The sequence below is a fragment of the Stenella coeruleoalba genome (genome assembly GCF_951394435.1).
Source record: "Stenella coeruleoalba genome assembly, chromosome: 15".
NCBI classification, from domain to species: Eukaryota; Metazoa; Chordata; class Mammalia; order Artiodactyla; family Delphinidae; genus Stenella; species Stenella coeruleoalba.
The window spans coordinates 78,355,726-78,374,155 of NC_137161.1; the positions used below are offsets into that span (position 1 = coordinate 78,355,726).

Here is an 18,430-nt window from a genome sequence, read left to right on the forward strand (position 1 = left end):
CCTAAGACCAATAGACAGGACTCCCAGAAAGGGAATAGAGGTGAGCAGGGCCTGATGTTCTGCATAGCCATGAACAGCGGTTGGGCATATTTCTGGGGGATGGGGGAGTAACAATTACCGAGCACCTGCTCTATGCCAGTCCCTTTACAAAAATGCTCATTTCGATCCCCCAACCCCTCTATTGTTATCCATATTTCACAGATGAGATTTAGGCTCAGAGAGGTTAAGTAACCTGCCCACAGTCAGAGAGCTGGTTAAATGGCAAAGCTGAGACTGGACCCAGTGGACTCCAAAGCCCACTGTGCTTTGTCTCCCAAACATCAGTCAGAGGCCCCCAGCCGTATCTGCAGCCCCACTCTCATGGCTGCCTCTGGACCACCCCCAGCCCCAAGGCTCTCTGCCCATGGAGCCCCGAATGGAGAAGCAGAAGCCTGAAGGAGGCACCTTAGGCGTGGGGTGAGGGATGCTGCCCAACCTGTCCCTGGATTCTGGAAGCAAGAGTAAATTGAGAGAAACATCCGTCTTGAAAACAGGAAGGCAAGTGTTGTCATGGAAGTCTGGATCATCTTCTCTCAAAACCTCTCTAGCCATGGATTCCACGTGGGACCAGGGATCTAGTTCTGTCCAGTTTCCTGCTCACCTTGAAACTGCCACCCCACCTGCCTCTTCCCACATTCAGGTCTTTGTGCAGCCTGACCCCCAGCCTAGCACACCTTCCTTCTCAGAGCTGTTGCAGCCTCACCTGGACGACAGAACCTAGCCCAGGGACAGCCAACACAGGCTCGCAGGCCACCGTGCCTTACCCCACACCCCCGACACTGCTCAGCCACAGCATCAACGCCCCCCCCAAAGGGCCCAGGCATGGCCTCAGACCTTCTCAACCCAGCATTCCTGGCAGTCAATTCCCTTTCATCAGAGATGCTGAGAAACCTGGGACCCAGCTGTGACCCTAACCTTGGCTGTAGAGCACCAAGCACTGCCTGATTATTTCCTGTGTCACCCAGGGCAACTCTCAGAAGGCAGGACCCCTGCCTCTCCTTTTCTGGTGCTCCCACCTCACTTAGTCATGGGTGGCAGGGGGAGGGGAACCCAGGGACAGATGACTCTCCTAGCGCTTGCTCGTGACTCTCTGTGTGACCTTGGGCAATGACCTCTCTGGCCTTGGTTCTCTGATATGTAAAATGGGGGTAATAGTCCCACCACCTGCTTCCATGAGCTGCTATGACAGAAGGGAGGTGGTAGCATCTGTACATGGTATCTGGCACAGCCACCCAGATGCTTAACACTGGCATTCTCAGATGCCCCAACCCCGACCCCTGCACCCACCCTAGGAGAAGAGGACTCCCTTCCTCCCTCCCCACCATACCTGGTGCCCGCCACTGCCCCATCATTCTTCCCAAGGGGCTCGTCCAGCTCCACGCCACACCACTCGCCCTTGGCAAAGTCTGTCTCCCCGACGTACCGTACCACACCAGTCTTCGTCCCACCAACCTATAGGCACACAGAGAGACTCAGGTCCAGAGGATGCAGTGGGAACTGCAGAGAGGGCACAGGCACCCAGGTGCCCGGGCTCATCCCACGCCTCCCTTCCAGTGTGCAAGGGCAAGGGGAGATGAGGAGGAGGCCCAAGGACAGCTGGGAGGGGTACAGGTATAAACAGTGCTTCCCAGGGCTGTCCCGAGCAAGAGCTCTGGAGTCAGGAAGACAGACCTGCGTTCAAACCCTGCCATTTACAAGCTGTATGAGCTTGGGCAAGTTACCTAACCTCTCTGAGCTCCAGCATCTTCATCTGTCAAAATGGCTTTTGTGAAGATTAAGTACTGAATGTGCAGTGTCTGGAGCATACTAGAGTCTCAATAAACGTTATCCTTAAAAATGGTTTAGGGGGTGGGAGGGAGACGCAAGAGGGAGGAGATGGGGGATATATGTATATGTATAGATGATTCACTTTGTTATAAAGCAGAAACTAACACACCATTGTAAAGCAATTATACTCCAATAAAGATGTTTAAAAAAAAAAAAGGTTTAGGGAATTCCCTGGCAGTCCAGTGGTTGGGACTCCACGCTTTCACAGCCGAGGGCCCGGATTCAATCCCTGATCAGGGAACTGAGATCCCACAAACCGAGCTGTGCGGTCAAAAGGAAGAAACAAATGGTTTGAATGGAGGTTGCCAGGAGCTGGGCAGGAAGGGAAGTGGGGAGTTGTTTAATGGGAATACAGTTTCAGTTTCGCAAGATGAAAAAGACCTGTTGCACAACAATGTGAATATACTTAATACTACCGAATTGTACGCTCAAAAATGGTTAAGAAGGTAAATGTTACGTTACGTGTATTTTACCACAATTAAAATAACTCAGGACAGGCCAATAATCAGGAATACTACTGTAACAATGATTTAAAAAACTTTCAATTCAAGTTATATATATACATAAAGTTTTACATATATATATATATATACACACATATACGTGTATGTGTATATATATATATATATATATACACTTCCAAAGCCTTAAAAAACCTTGTAAGTTTCTCCACCTCTCCCCAGAAGCACTTTCACTCTTTAAGATGAAGTTTTTGGTGTTGACCTCCATATTTCTAAATGACACGCTAATATTGCTACTTGTCAATTTTTCAATTTGGGGGTGACATCCATCTACGTCTCATCAGGGAAGGGCAGGCGTTGCCTCCCCATCACCAGGCTGCACACACCCCTACTGGGTTTCTACCCCTGCCACGCAGTGATGGCTTCATTTTGATCAGACTCCATTAAATAAATTTATTAAACTTAATTTCCTTAAATGTATCTTCTAGTACTTCTATCTTCTAGTACTTCTATCTTAAATTTATCTTCTAGTACTTCTGTGATGTTTCTTGTATCTGCAATCAGATTTTTCATTATCCAGAGCTTTTTTGTTGAATATCCGTATTTATATTCCGTGGCCTTCTGTTCAGATTTGACACTGGTATCACCTTCTCTTATTTCTCACAGGACCGGCCACCTTCCCCAGAGAAGCAGCTTCTGCGCCCTCTAGAGGGTGGAGGCTTGGTCGCCAGTGATCTAGGAGCTGAACGAGGGAGAAGCCAGTGGGAAAAAGGGGCTCAGCTTTTAGGATAGACATGTTCATTTAATCCTCCCTTTTCAGTCCAACATGCCAGGGGTTCCCCCATCCAAAGACTCCTTCTCTGAACCTCTCACGAGACAACCACTCATCCCAGACGTCTGCTGGAGGGGCAGTCACCGCACAGAGGTTGAGTCTGAAGATTTTTCAAACAACGTCAGCTCCATTTCCAGAGGCCACCATACGGCTGACTTCCCATCCTCAGGGGGCTTCTGAGGGAAACACTGATTGCTTCTCTGCTTTCCCCGCGGCTACCTGTGTGCTGGGCTGCACTGGGTTTCCAGTGGTATTTCTGCTGTCTCCTCTCCTGTTCTCTTTGTCCTTGAGGGTTTAATACTTTTTTTTTTTTTTAATCCCTTCACTGTCATTCTAGTGCAAATTCAGGAAAGGGTGAAAATAAATGTGTGTGTTTATCTACTGTGTTTATCTGAACCAAAATAGGACTTTCTAAATGCTACCTTCTCTGACACCCTTAAGTATGCCTCAGGTGTGCCCGAAAGGAACCAGCTCCCTAATTAAAACTCACTCTATTTCCACCATTTCTTAAGGACTGGCTACGTGCCAGGCACATTGAAGACATGAATTCTAAACCTTGCAATTCAGGAGCTCCCTGGTGGCCTTAGGATTTGGCGCTTTCACTGCGGTAGCCCCGGTTCAATCTCAGGTTGGGGCAATAAGTCCTGCATGCCGCGACACACGGGAAAAAAACAAAACAAAACAAATCCCCAAAGCCATAAGAGAATACTACGAACAATTACATGCCAACAAATTCGACAACCTAGAAGAAATGGACAAGTTTCCTCCTCACCAGATCCCACTGCATGCGTGCCAGGCCCTGCCCTCCAAGGTATGAGACCTTTCCCTTCTTTCTTTTTTTATTATATTTAACCTGTCTTTACTGTACAAAATTAATAGACTTTTTTAAAGATGTTGCTTTTTAAAATTTATTTATTTGGCTGCATCAGGTCTTAGTTGTGGCACGTGGGATCTTCATTGCAGCGTGTGGACTTCCCTCTAGTTGCAGCGCGAGGGCTCAGTAGTTGTGGTGTGTAAGCTTAGTTGCCCTGCAGCATGTAGGATCTTAGTTCCCCAACCAGGGATTGAACCCGCACCCCCTGCATTGAAAGGCGGATTCTTAACCACTGGACCACCAAGGAAGTCCCTAAGAGACTTTGTTTTATAGAGATATTTTAGGTTTCTGGAAAATTTGAGCAGAAAATACAGAGAATTTCCACATATCCCCTCACCTCTCGCCCCTACAGTTTCCCCTCTTATTAACACCCTGCATCAGTGGGGTGCCTTTATTATAATGGTGAGCCAACAAATTGTTATTAACTAAAGTCCACAGTTTACATTAGGGTTCACTCTCGGTGTTGTACATTCTATGGACTTTGAGATATATAATGACTCGTACCCACCATTATAGTATCACACAGAATAGTTTCACTGCCCTAAAAATGCTCTGTGTTCCACCTATTTATCCCTCCCTCCCCTACCCCCTGGTCACCAACGATCTTTTACTGTCCCCAAAGTTTTGTCTTTTCCAGAACGTCATACAGTTGGAATCATATAGTACGTGGCATATTCCCACTGGCTTCAGTCACTTAATACGACGCATTTAAGGTTCCTGAGTGTCTTTTCATGGCTTGACAGCTCAGTTCCTTTTAGCCTTGAATAACACGCCACTGTCTGGACGCACCTTAGTTTATCTATCCATTCACCTACTGAAGAACATCTCGGTTGCTTCCAAGTTTTAGTAATTAGGAATACAGTTGCTAGAAATATTTGTGTGCAGGTTTTCATGCAGATATGTCAGCTCATTTGCGTAAGTACCAAGGAGCAGGACTGCTGAATCGCGTGGTGAGAGTATGTTTAGTTTTGTAAGAAGTGGCCAAGCTGTCTTCCTAAGTGCCTGTGCATTTTGCATCCTGGTCCTCCCCAGCAATGCACCAGAGTCCCTGTAGCTCCACTCAGGGACTGTCCCTCCCCACACCCCCACTGGGGGACAGGCTGGGCCCCAGTCTCCGGAGGGATGAGCCCCACCCGCTCCTTTTCCAGCCCCTGAGGGTTATCTGTGAGGCTGGAATCCCCACTGGCCTGGGCCAAACAGCGACTACATCCCGGGTCTCATAAAACAAGGGAGGTGGGCAGATTGAATTTATCTGTTTCTCCGGGATTTTCCTCTGAGGAAGTTAAAACAGGTGACTCGTTTAAAATAAACCCATGCATCTCGCCCACAAGGACAGACAGCTCTGCCATCAGGAGGCTGGGGCAAGTCCCCCCGTCTCACAGGGCAGCCATGAGGGTCCAGTGAGGGGCTCATTTCCAAGGCCTGGGGCAGCACCTGCTGGGCCGGTGGGGCGGAAGAGCAGAGCAAGCGGGGAAGGAGGGGGTCCTGGTAGGAAAGAGGCTGCTTGGGAGAGACAGGCAGGTGAGTGGTGCCACTGGGCCACCTTCAGGGAGATGAGGGGACAGAGGTGAGCAGCCCCTCTCGGTGACCCTCCCTGACCATGTCCACGGTCGCTGACCTGAACAGCTAGTGAGGGGCATCTGGGGCTCAATTAGCTTTTGCGGCATCGACGTCATACACGAGGTACCTCACTCGCTCTCAGGACCACCCGGCAGGGCCGTGAGTCATTCACTGAGCAGGAAGGTTTGAGCGCCTTCCTGGCACCAGGCTCTGTTGCAGGCACTGGGGGAGCAACCATGTGAGCAAAACACCACAACCTTCCTCGTCAGGGCGGGAAGCAGACAGCCCAGCAATAAGTGAGCAAATGCTGTCATTCCAGGCGGATGACAAGGGCTACGTGGAAGAGTACCGGAGGGCCCCGTCTCCAAGAGGTGACACTGGCACAGAGGCCTAACGGAAGCGGGACAGTGAGCTGTGGGGAGCCCTGGGGTCAGAGTCCCAGGTGGAGGAGGTCAGCAGGGCACAGCAGAGGCACTGGCCTGGTACAGGAGCAAAGAGAAGGAGGCCAGGGCGGCCGAGTGCAGCCAGGACGGAGGGCGAAGTCAGATCATACGAGGGTGGGCGGGCAGACCACAAGGGTCTGGGGGCCATGGGAAGATGGATGGGTTTTATCCCACGTGAGACGGGGCCTCCTGGAGTGTTGGGCCCTGAGTGGGGGCAGGGAGACCAAGGAGGGGGCGGCGGTTCCACTGCTGGAGAAAGAGGACCTGCCCACAGAGGCGGGGGGCTGGGGGCAGGGAGACCCAGGAGGGGGCGGCGGTTCCACTGCTGGAGAGAGAGGACCTGCCCACAGAGGCGGGGGGCTGGGGGCAGGGAGACCCAGGAGGGGGCGGCGGTTCCACTGCTGGAGAGAGAGGACCTGCCCACAGAGGCGGGGGGCTGGGGGCAGGGAGACCCAGGAGGGGGCGGCGGTTCCACTGCTGGAGAGAGAGGACCCGCCCACAGAGGCGGGGGGCTGGGGACCAACTGGGGTGTATTTTTGGAGGCGGCACCAGAGGCCTGATTGTGAATCACGTGGTCAGGAGGAGAGAAAAACAGGACGTAAGGCCAACTGCCAAGTTCCTGGATTGGTCTGCTGGAGACACACGTGTGCCATTTACTGAGATGGGGAGGATGGGGGGAGGACGGTGGGGCGGGGGAGCAGGTCGGGGATGGGGGTTGGGTGTGTTATAGTTTGAACTGTGTTCCCCAAAAAGACATGCTGAAGCCCTGACTCCCACGACTATGAGAGTAACCTGATTAAAAAACGGGGTCTCTTATGGGAGTTCCCTGGCGGCCTAGCGCTTAGGATCCCGGGCTTTGACTGCCGTGGCCCGGGTTCAATCCCTGGTCGGGGAACTGAGATCCTGCAAGCTGTGCGGCACAGCCAATAAACAAACAAACAAATTACATAAATAAAAATAGGGTCTTTTAGATGTGATCACATTAGGATGAGGTCATGAGGGCGGGCCCTAATCCAGTATGACTGGTGTCCTTGTAAGAGAAGAGACACGGAGGGAAGAAGGCCACGTAAAGACTGAGGCAGAGACTCAAGGAGTGCACCTACAAGCCAAGGAATGCCGAGGAGTGCAGGCAACACCAGGACCCAAGAGAAGGGCATGGAGCACATGCTTCCCTTGATCCTTCAGAGACAGCATGGCCCTGCCAACACCTGGGATTTCAAATGTCTAACTTCCAGAACTTGGAGAGCGTACATTTCTGTTTTAAGTCATCCAGTTTATGGTACTCGTTACAGCAGCCATAGGAAACTAATGCAGGTTAAGTGGAGATGTTGACTAAGGGCTTGACACACGAGACAGGGGATGGAACCCTGATGGAACCCAGCCAGAAGCCCCATGACACACAGAGGAAGCAGGAGGCAGCTCTAGTACCTCCTGGGCCCCCTGCCTTACCTGGCTCTGCCCCCCATTAGCAGAGCCTGAACACGGAGGCCCAGCAGCCCTGTGTGCTCGGTGGGCCACCGAGTCCCCTCCTGCTCACCCCTCCCCGCTCCCAACAGACACCAGCTCCCTCTGCCTGAGTACCCAGGACAGCAGCCCCCAGGATGCCCCCTGGCCGGTCCTCACAAACCTCTCCCGTCTACAGCCAGGCCTCACACTGGGCATCACAGCACTTGCCCCTCAGCTGTGAAGACTCCGGGGTGAAGAAACAACACCCAGAACAAGGAAAGAAAACCAGCCTTTCCCGAGGGCTCACTACATGCCGGGAGTCTTCCTTATTCTAATTATTTGTTTGTTTGTTTATTTATTTATGCCACGCCATGGCATGCGGGGTCTTAGTCCCCCAGTCAGGGATGGTACCCACACCCCCTGCAGTGGAAGCTCAGAGTCTTGACCACTGGACCGCCAGGGAAGTCCCTTCCTTATTCAATTTATACAAATCCTACAAAATGGGAATATCAGGCCCATTTTAAAGATGAGGAAACTGAGGCTCAGCACCCTGCCCTGGGACACTGCTGTGAAGGGCAGAGCTGAGCTCACGCCCAGGCCTGTACACCCCAGAGGCCACCTTGCAGCCTCTACACTACAGATGGCCCTGCTGGGTATCAGTTCTCAGCAGAGTGGTGGGAACTTGACCAGGGCCTGAGGAGAGAGGGAGACACCTGCAGAGAGAAAACCTCATTCCTCATCTCTCAGGAGGCTGGTCCCACACTGCCCAGGCCAGCTGCCGAGGGGGCAGCAGGCAGGACACAGCCCTGCAGAGAACCTACCCACCCAGTGCAGAGGGGCCGGGCTGCTCAGACCGCCTCGCGGGCTGGTACACTCTGGGTTATCTGCAAGGCCAGGCTGGCACCGGCAGGGAGCTTTGGGATACGCCGGGAGAGGGTGTCAGCAGTAGAGGCAATTCCCTGGAAAGGTTTCTTGGCCCACCCTCCTCAGCATGCTTCTGTGGCCAGTACATGAAGGGACATAAAGGGGCAGAGACTTCAAGTACTTGGAGATGCTCCACTCAGATCCCGCTTCAAGGAAGCCCTTGCTGCCCTGCTGTGCGGAGCCCCTAGCCTGAGATGGGGCACTCACATGCGGTGACTGAGCAAGGCCGGGGCAGAAAGGCCCGGACACGTTGGCTCAGCATGGGACTCTGTGATGGGCAATCTCGCTCCAGAGCTGCCCCAGGTTGGCCGAGACTCTGTCTGGCCTGCAGAGCGGTCTGACTTCTCCCTCTGCCCAATCTTTCACAGAAGTTAAAAGCCCTAAGAAACACCCCAAACCCCACCTTGGCGCCTACTTTTGGAGAAGCCGACCCTCCACAGCAACCTATGAGCCATCTGACATCTTTGGGGGTCAGAGCTCTCCCATTACCCCACTGACATCCATTCCTTGCGGCTTTGGCCCTGGGGCACCTCTTGGAGCCACAAGCAACCAGCCAGGCCTCTTCCTTCCTGAGACAGCCTCCTCTGGTCCTTGCTGATCATACCCCATGCTGGCAACCGTAGCTACCAAGATACTTCCAGCCCTCCACCTGGACTGCTGGATCCACTCGGGGTGGGGGGGATACAGAGGACATTCCAGGACTGATAGATAGAAGCCCAGAGCTCCTGTTCCAGGCCAGCCCATGATGTGCTGTGTGACCCCAGGCAACCGCTCACCCTCTCTGGCCTTCACGGTCCTTCCCTGTACGATGAGTGATTAAGGCCCGGTGGTCTCTGCCCCAGCAGGCCTGTCTGAGTCTGGATCAGCCCCCAGGTGGGGCTGTCTTCCTACCCCTCTTCTGTGCCACCAGTTCTCAAGCTGCCTTTCTACATAGTCTCGGTTCCTGCTTCTCCGTTAATTCCCCTGGAACGTCTCTTCTCTTCCACGACCTAAATCCCAAACCAATGGCTGGCTCTAGAGTCTGCCGCAGCAGCCCTGCTGCCTCTGGAGCACCATCCCTAAAACCACGCGGACAGACCCACTTCCTGGGATGGACCCTCGGGACCACACCTTGGGGAACACACACAGCAGCTATGTCTCCAGCCAGCTAGGCAGCTGAGTGCCCCCCCATAGGCTCCCCGGGCCTGGAAGGTGCCCAGGACCAAAGGAAGTGGTGGGTGTTCCCAGGTAGAAGGAAATAGAGAGGTGGCCTGGGATGCCAGGGTCCCACCAGCCTGGGCCAGTGGGCCTGGGTCCCGTCTCAGCTGTGCCAAGCATGTTCTAAAAGTCTGCGTGTCCTTGGACAAGTCACTGCAACTCTCTGCTCCCACCTCTGCCATGCGCCCCAACTCCAGACACCCAGGATCCTTGAGTACTTCCCCAAACTCACCCAGTCCGAGCTACGGGAGCACTCGGGGAGGGAGGATTTCAGAAGAGGAAGTTGGGGCGGAATAGAATGATTCAATGCTGGAGGAATTTCAGGGATTAGCCAGAAAGGTTATCTGTGTGTGTGTGCGTGCGTGTGTGCACGTGTGTGTGCCTGTGTGTGTCCTGGGGCGGGGGAGGGGCCGAGGGCGGGAAGGACAAAGGCAGGACAGCCCACCTCTGCCACTTCCACTCTGGGTGCTGTGGGAAACTCAGGCCTGATTCTCACCCTCAGCCTGTAAAACGGAACAATGCGCATGTGCGTCGTGGGCAGCTGGGATAGTAAGAGGTGAGTCCATGCAGCTCAGTGTGGAAACTCCAAACCACACCTGAAACTTCTGCCAGTTTCGCTCTGGCAGGCATGTGACAAGATGCCCAGTATTTAAGTGACACTATTCCAGGAAGGTCAGGCATGTTCCCCCTGTGTCACCCTTCCAGGGGTTCCTCCGGGGGCCAGGGCCCCTCAGGGTTGAAGAGGAAATGGATTCTGTGTGTAAAGTTCTTGGCACAAGGCTCCGTTCCCAGCGAGCACTCGGCCAGTGAAAGCCAAGGACATGCAGGCCGACGTGAGCCGCTGTGTGACCTCAGAGAGGCTCCCCGAGCTCAGTCCCTCCCTGTGCCCAGGACCCCATGGCCCAGGGAGAATGCCCACCCTTCATGGACTTTAATGCTGATACCTGCTAACACTTCACAGAGCTAACTTGGAGCCAGACCACCTTCTAAACACTACATATGCAGCAGGTGAACTTTTTTTTTTTTTTTTTTTTGGCCATGCTGTGCAGCTTATAGGATCTTAGTTCCCCAACCAGGGATCAAACCTGGGCCCCGGCAGTGAGCACAGAGTCCTAACCACTTGACTGCCAGGGAATTCCCAGCAGGTGAACTTTCATCCCCATCTTACAGGTGAAGAAACTGAGGCAGAGAGAGGATAAACAACTTGCCCACGACTATTTGGCGAGTACTCGGACCTCCTGGGGTAGTGTTGAGGCCCAAATGAAACCAGGACCCAGAGGTATCACTGAAGAGCAGCGTAACTTAATGGACATAAATTCTGTTATTTATGTTCAAAAATAACAAATATTGTTCATGCCTTTGACCCGGGTCAGAAGCAGGTTTGTGGCTGGTGAAGCTAACGTAGCTTAGGTAATCAGAGCCCCTCACATACACTAGCCTCTCTGGAGGCTCTGAGTGGGGAGGGCCCTGACAATACATTCATGGGATCACGTGATTTGTAAAATTTGCGAAAGCAATATTTTTTGTATTGTTGTTTCCTAAAAAGCCCCCATCCTCAAATTGTATAAGCTCAGGCCTCTACCTTCATTCATGTCCAGGATATAATTTGTTAAAGGGAGGGGTAGGGATAGGAAGATGCTGTGTCAGGTGTTTATAGGGAGAAGTAGCAAGTCCCAGGGTCGGCCGAGCCAGCTGGATCCTGGCTGTGCACAGCGGTCCAGGCTGGAGGACTAACCCAAGGGAAACTGTGGACTAGGGTGGGGCATGTGGGGCCCATCCTTGAGGTGAAAGTAAATCCCTCCTTCAAATTCCTCTCCCCAACCCACCAGAAACCAAGCATGTCCTGTTTCCAGGGCAGTCACAGTTGATGAGTGAATAAAGGAATGAATGGCCCAGCACCTCCTGGCTGAGTGGCCCTGGGCAGGTTGTTTTCCAGGGCTGAGCCCAGTTTCCTCATCTGTAAAATGGGCAGATAACACCCACTGCGTAAGGCAGCGGGGAGAACCAAAAGAGACAAGGTGCAGAAAGTGCTGGGCATGGATTCGCCCTGGAGAAAGCAGTGTTTCAAACCAAAGGATGCAACCCAGTCTCAGGCTGGGAAGTCACTGGGGCCCGTCTGCTGCTACTGCCAACCCTGCTGAAGGGCTGCAGTCTGGCGGAGATTTCCAGAGCAGGGCCTGCCTCGTGACAGCTTGAGTGCCCCCTGCTCAGTAGGTCCAGTTCTCACTCCCTGAGGGGGGAGCAGGTGCAAGAGGATTTCCAGGCAGGATCACACTGGGGTTAAACCTCTCTCCTCTCCCAACCTGAGGAGCATTCAGGGATGGTCAATAACCCTAAGGGGCTCCACTTCCCACCCCACAGGGCACTCACATGACACTACCCAGGTCTTGCACAGCCAGAGTCCTTGGTAACTACGATGCACTTCCACGGCCAGCAGCTTCTCAATGATCCCAACGAAAGTATCACACGGGAGTTATCTATGCCCGTTTTGCTGAATGGACAGATGATGAATGAATGGGAATGAGGCCCAGTTAAGTGAATCACCCAGCATCACACGGCTGGGAAGTAGCAGCAAAGGCACGAACCTGGGCCTGATTTCCCTGCAGTGGCCATGGCCAGCAGGTGCCCTCAGATCCCAGGCACCCCCAAGGACAGCTCAGTGAGACTGTAAGCCGGCTTGCCTGACCACTCTGGGTTCTAGCTGATTAGATGTCTGAACCACCCGACCTTGGGCCAGGGGTCTTTTTTTTTTTTTTAATTGGAGTATAGCTGATTTACAGTGCTGTGTTAGTCTCAGGTGTACAGCAAAGTGAATCAGTTATACATATACATATATCCAGTCTTTTTTGGATCCTTTTCCCATATTCGTCATTACAGAGTATTAAGTAGAGTTCCCTGTGCTATACAGCAGGTCCTTATTACTTATTTATTTTATATCTAGTAGTGTGTATATGTCAATCTTCCAACTTATCCCCCCCTTTCCTCCCTGGTAACTGTAAGTTTGTTTTCTATGTCTGTGACTGTATTTCTGTTTTGTAAATAAGTTCATTTGTACTATTTTTTAAAGATCTCACATATAAGCAATATCATATGATATTTGTCTTTCTCTGTCTGACTTACTTCACTCGGTATGACAATCTCTAGGGCCATCCACGTTGTTGCAAATGGCATTATTTCGTTCATTTTTATGGCTAATATTCCATTGTATATATGTACCACATCTTTTTTATCTGCTCCTCTGTCAATGGACATTTAGGTTGCTTCCATGTCTTGGCTACTGTAAATAGTGCTGCAGTGAACCCTGGGGTGCATGTATCTTTTCAAATTATGTTTTTCTCTGGATATATGCCCAGGAGTGGGATTGCTGGATCATATGGTAGTTCTATATTTAGTTTTTTAAGGAACTTCCATACTGTTCTCCATAATGGCTGCACCAATTTACATTCCCACCAACAGTGTAGGAGGGTTCCCTTTTCTCCACACCCTCTCCAGCATTTACTGTTTGTAGACTTTTTGATGACGGCCATTCTGAGCCGTGTGAGATGATACCCCATTGTAGTTTTGATTCGCATTTCTCTAATAACATCTCAACATCTCTCAGTGATGTTGAGCATCTTTTCATGTGCTTTTTGGCCATCTGTATGTCTTCTTTGGAGAAACATCTATTTAGATCTTCTGCCCTTTTTTTGAATAGGTTGTTTGTTTTTTGATATTGACTCCATGAGCTGTTTGTATATTTTGGAGATTAATCCCTTGTCGGTTGCTTCGTTTGTAAATATTTTCTCCCATTCTGTGGGTTGTCTTTTCGTTTTGTTTATGGTTTCCTTTGCTGTGCAAAAGCTTTTACATTTAATTAGGTCCCATTTGTTTATTTTTGTTTTTATTTTCATTACTCTAGGAAGTGGAGGGCCAAGGGTCTTGAGCACTCTGGTCCCCAGCCTTTTCCAGTATAATCCTGGCACATCCACGCTGGTGGGCTGGATCAGTGGATAATATCAATGACAGCTAACATTTTGAGGGCACTAAGTTTCAGGCACTGTCTAAAGGCATTAACATGTATTCACACATTTCAAGCCACAAGGCAGGTACTATTAAAGTTCTCATTTTACAGATGGGAAGACCGAGGCCCAGGAAGGTTAAGACACTTGTCCAGGGTCACACAGTGACAGTCTCCAGGGTACCCACTTTACCTGTCTCCCTGGTCACTCTGTGGTTCTGACCAGGAGCGGGTACCCCAGCCTGGACCCCACCCGAGCCCCGTGGGTCCCCCACCCTGCCCAGTCCCAGGGATCCAGCTCACTTACGTGGGGTGGAGTGCTTGGGTTGGGGGGACTCACCAGCACACGGTCTCCCAGGCGCAGGTCCTTGTCACCCCGCTTCACAGAGCCGCTGTCGGAGAGGTTGGAGCCCGACTCGTTGCCGGTCTTGACGGAGCTGTTGAGGACGCTCTCCCGCAGGGGGATGACGCGGCTGGTCAGCGGCGGCGTGGCCGTGCCCGAGTGCAGCGACAGGTTCTGGGTGGTCAGCGACTCGACCGAGTGCGCGTCGCTGCCCGAGCCCTCGGCCGCCGGCTGCCGGGTCAGCTTGGAGGGCCGCGTGAAGATGCCCTGCAGGGCCGGGCACTCGAAGTAGCGCACGCCGCCCACGGCGCCGTCGTTCTTGCCCACCGGCTCGTCCAGCACCACGCCCGCCCACTGGCCCGGCGCGAACTGCGTCTCGCCCAGGTACTGCACCACGCCCGGCTTCACTCCATTCACCCACACGCGCTCGCCCACCACGAAGTCCCCCACGAACTCGTCGCCCACTTCGGCCGCCTTGGCGCCGGGCTTCTCGGGGGCGGCGGGGGCTGCGGCTGGGGGGCCCGAGGCCTGCTTATGCAGGGGGGAGCCTGTGGAGGAGGAGAGAGGCAGCGGTTAGGGCTCGGGTGGGGGCTGGACCCTCGGCCGTCCCAGGAGCGCGTAGTCCAGCTGGCCGGGGGAAACTGAGGCAGGTGGGGCTGGGAGTGGGGCCTGGGGCGGGTCTCATTCTTCCTGGGCCGTAGGCATCCCCGGGCGGCTCCCTACTCTGCCAACCCCTCTGGAAAGTTCTAGGGATGAAAAGCTCAGGACAGTGCCTCCTCTGAAGGCTTTCCACTGCTCAGGGTCACTCGAAATTGAGGGCAGAATGAACCCATGACCGAGGGTTACAAGCTGCTACTTCCACATCCCGGTGGGCTCAGGCCCTCAGCTGTTACTTTGAGGCCGCCCATGGCCCCATGTGGGACTCAGGTCTTGTGGGGGGATCTCTGTGCCCCCCGCCTTCTTCTCCAGCCAGTTCTGGGCCCCACGAAGGGCTCCTCACTGTTCCTTGGCAGCTGGCCACAGACATCTTGGGACAAGGAAGGAGCCAGAAAACCCTCTTATTCCACTCCTGAGTCTCCCTCTCCTCCCCGGTCCCCAAGCTGCAGGCCAAGCCTCAGGGCACACAGACCAGGAGAAGGGGGTGTGAGGAGGGTGGGAGGCGGAAGCAAGCACTTAACCTCATTGCTGGACTGAACTCCAGGCTCTCTGGCCTGAACTGGGTACCCTAATCCAGCCCCTCTTTACAGAAAGAATGACCCTGAGACTCAGAGAGGCCAGGGCCTCGCCCAAGGCCACACAGCAGAAATGGGGACTCAAACCCTTGGAGGGGGCCTGCCTCCCAGGCCTGGGCTCTGATGTGCTCTAGACTCAGAAGAAGGGAAGGGGGGCAACCTGCTCACAAAAGGACAAAGCAGAGCTCAAACCCACCATGCTTTGTGCGTGTCTGGCTCCTGGGCCCCACGCAGGGCCTGCTGTGCAAGCGGATGCCGGCAAGCCTGCCCATTTACACCTCAAGGTCTGGAGGCTGCCCCGCCTTCCTGCCAGACCAAGTATCAGGCAGGGAAGGACTCATCCTTTTCCTCCTCTACTCCAGAGGCTGACGGACTTGTCAAATACAGATGGGGACAGGAGGCAAGCAGACACTGCCATGCCCCCATCAGAGTTGCCTGTGTTTCTGGTCCTTTCCATGGGTAGCCAGTAGAGGGGCCACAGGGGCAGCGGCTCCACCAGCATCCTCCTTGTACCCAAGGCCAAGGTGCCTGGGGCTGCAGGCCTGGCTGCATGCTGTCTCAAGGCTGGAAGGACAGAGCTTCTGGGAGATGAGGAAGCCACACAACTCCAGGGCAGGGCTGACATATGAGCTCCAGCAGGCAGGTTCTCCCTCGGGGGCACTGGTAGTGGTGGGAAAGCATGTGATCAGCCAGGGCCTGGGGAGCCAGGATGGGCGTCCTAACTGAGGGGCAAGGGGCTCCCTCTCAGCTGTGAGCTGGGCTCCTGGGACATCAGTGAGCTTTGCTACTGAACTTGATTAACAACCAGAGTGATCACACCCACGAATTGACGCTCTGTGCTAAGAGGCAGACATACATACAGTAGCTCATTGGACCCTCAGTTAAGCCTGTGAAGTGATTCCATGATCCCATTTTACAGATGAGGAAACTGAGGCCTGGAGATATCAGGTGCTTTATCTAGGCCCCCCAGGCAGGAGGCAGCAGCGCCAAGGTCCGGCCAACAGCCCCTGGCTCTTGGTGCAGGGCGCTTTCATTCGTCCAGGAAATGTGCACCAGGCACCCTCCATGCCAAGCCCTAAACTACAACCACCCCAATCTTGGACTCCTCTGCATGGACCCGTTTCCTAGACTCTGACCAAACCCTACAGTTCCCTTCGAGCAGGGAACAATCTCATCTTGTACTCCTTCCTGCAGAGGGATGTCTCCTTCTCCTTCTGTGGGACCCTGGGGGTGGGGGGTGGGGGTGTCCCCAAGGCTCTTCTCTTCCACCCCTGAGATCCCACAAGGTGGAGGCCACAGTGGCTGAGGGAGCAGACCCTGGAGCCCCGCCTCGGTCTCCTCACCTGCCCTCCGCCACGGGGCTTCTGTACAGTGATGGACACAAAGCCCTAGGGACGGTGCCTGGGCCACACAAGTGAACAAGTGCTGACCGTTCTTACTGGGATGAAAATGACTGATCCTCAAACTAAGGGATTAGAAAAAATTTAAAACCACAAAAGGATCAGGGGGCAGAAGAAGGGCTTCCAGCAAGTTCTGGTGACCTTGGACCCATGGCTCTGCCCCCACCACACACACCTCCCACCAGAGCAGCCGACCTCGTCCTGCTGTTCCCTGTGCCTGGGCTGAGCTCCGGGTCCCTGGTTCTCATCTAGGACAATCCTGTTACAAGGAGCTTCTGCTGGGATCACAGCAGTACGGGGCCTGGGAACCCCGCTAGGTCAGGTGGGCCCGTTCCTTAAAAAAAAAAAAACCTGCTCCGAAAAGCAGCCATAGTGGGAGGAAGCCACAAGTTAGATGGTGTTCCAGGGCCCTCATGACACTGCCCAAGCAGCCCGTGGGTCCTGCTAACAACGAGGGGTCAAGGTTATCATCATTAAGACAGCAGCTACCATTCATGAAGTGAGACTACGTGCCCTCAATGGACTGGGTACTTTTTTTTATATATATATAAATTTATTTATTTATTTTTTTAATTTTTGGCTGTGTTGGGTCTTCGTTGCTATGCACGGGCTTTCTCTAGTTGCGGCGAGTGGGGGCTACTCTTCGTTGCGGAGCACGGGCTTCTCATTGTCGTGGCTTCTTTTGTTGCGGAGCATGGGCTCTGGGCATGCAGGCTTCAGTAGTTGTGGCAGGTGGGCTCAGTAGTTGTGGCTTGCGGGCTCTAGAGCTCAGGTTCAGTAGTTGTGGTGCACGGGTTTAGCTGTTCCGCGGCAAGTGGGATCTTCCCGGGTCAGGGCTCAAACCCGTGTCCCTTGCATTGGCAGGCCGATTCTCAACCACTGCACCACCAGGGAAGCCCTGGACTGGGTACTTTTTCTATATTATATTCTTATCTTGCAGGTTAGGAAACAGAGGTTATAAAACTTGCCCAAAGTTACCCAGGCAGGAGCCAGGCCCACCTGGTCTGGCTCAGAGCCTCCCCGTAAGGCAGGCATAGGAGGTGTCTAGCAGGTGTCAGTGCCCTTCCCATATCCGTTTCCAGAACACTTCCTCATGCTGAGGGGCTCTGTGATGTCTGCTTAACGGAATGGCCGTGGCTCAGGTGAGACCCTGCCCTACCTGTTGTCTGTGCAGAGAGCATAGAGGAGGGTCCCAGGTCGAGGGGGACCCAGCGTGGCTATTCTTGGCAAGAAGCTGCCTACTCAGCTGTCCTCCCAGCTGTCCTGGCCCAGGCAGACCCCCAGGTAATCTCCTTTCTTCCCCACCCCTGCCCCTTCCAGAGGTCACAGGCCCCGGGGACCAGTTGTTTGAACAGCTGCTAAAATAAAATCCAGGTCACGAGCCTGGCGACCACACTTGGGCGTTCTGCTGCATTTTTCCTCTTTGATGCTCCAGTCTCACAGGCACAAACCTTCACCCACTCCCCCACTCACCCCGGGCAGCTTGCAGCCGCCTGAGCTGGGGAAAGGGTGGTAACCGCACTAGAGCCCCGTTCCCTCCAGGGAGCCGTCAGTAACACGCTGGCTGGGCCTGGCCGAGCCCCTTCCCATATCTGGGCCTCAGCTTCCCCATGGGGCAACGAAGGGCGAGGTCAGAAATTGCTAAGGTACCGGCCAGCACTGACATGCTACAAGCCCCACCTCTTCTCCCAGAGAAGGGGGCGTGTCATCAGAGCTATGAGACCCGGCTGATGGGCTGAGCCTCTGGGGTGGTTCTGGAGGCTCCCTGAGGGCAGGGCCTGGGCCTCCCCGCCCTCCTAGTTCCCAAATGGACCAGCAGCGGCTCGGCAAACCCCCAAGAAAGCAAAGGGCAGCA

The 18,430-nt window shown here is 53.6% G+C and overlaps 1 protein-coding gene across 3 annotated transcripts in view; it reads right to left on the reverse strand.

Annotated features, from left to right (window-relative positions):
* Positions 1-18,430, reverse strand: part of CLIP2 (CAP-Gly domain containing linker protein 2) — a 75,091-nt gene that overhangs the window by 29,527 nt on the left and 27,134 nt on the right. For all 3 annotated transcript variants that reach the window (XM_079945342.1, XM_079945344.1, XM_079945343.1), the window contains exons 3-4: positions 13,941-14,491; positions 1,367-1,491 (exon numbers count right to left, since the gene is read on the reverse strand). In XM_079945342.1, the coding sequence (XP_079801468.1) occupies positions 1,367-1,491; positions 13,941-14,491 (676 nt within the window). The remainder of the gene's footprint in view (positions 1-1,366; positions 1,492-13,940; positions 14,492-18,430) is intronic.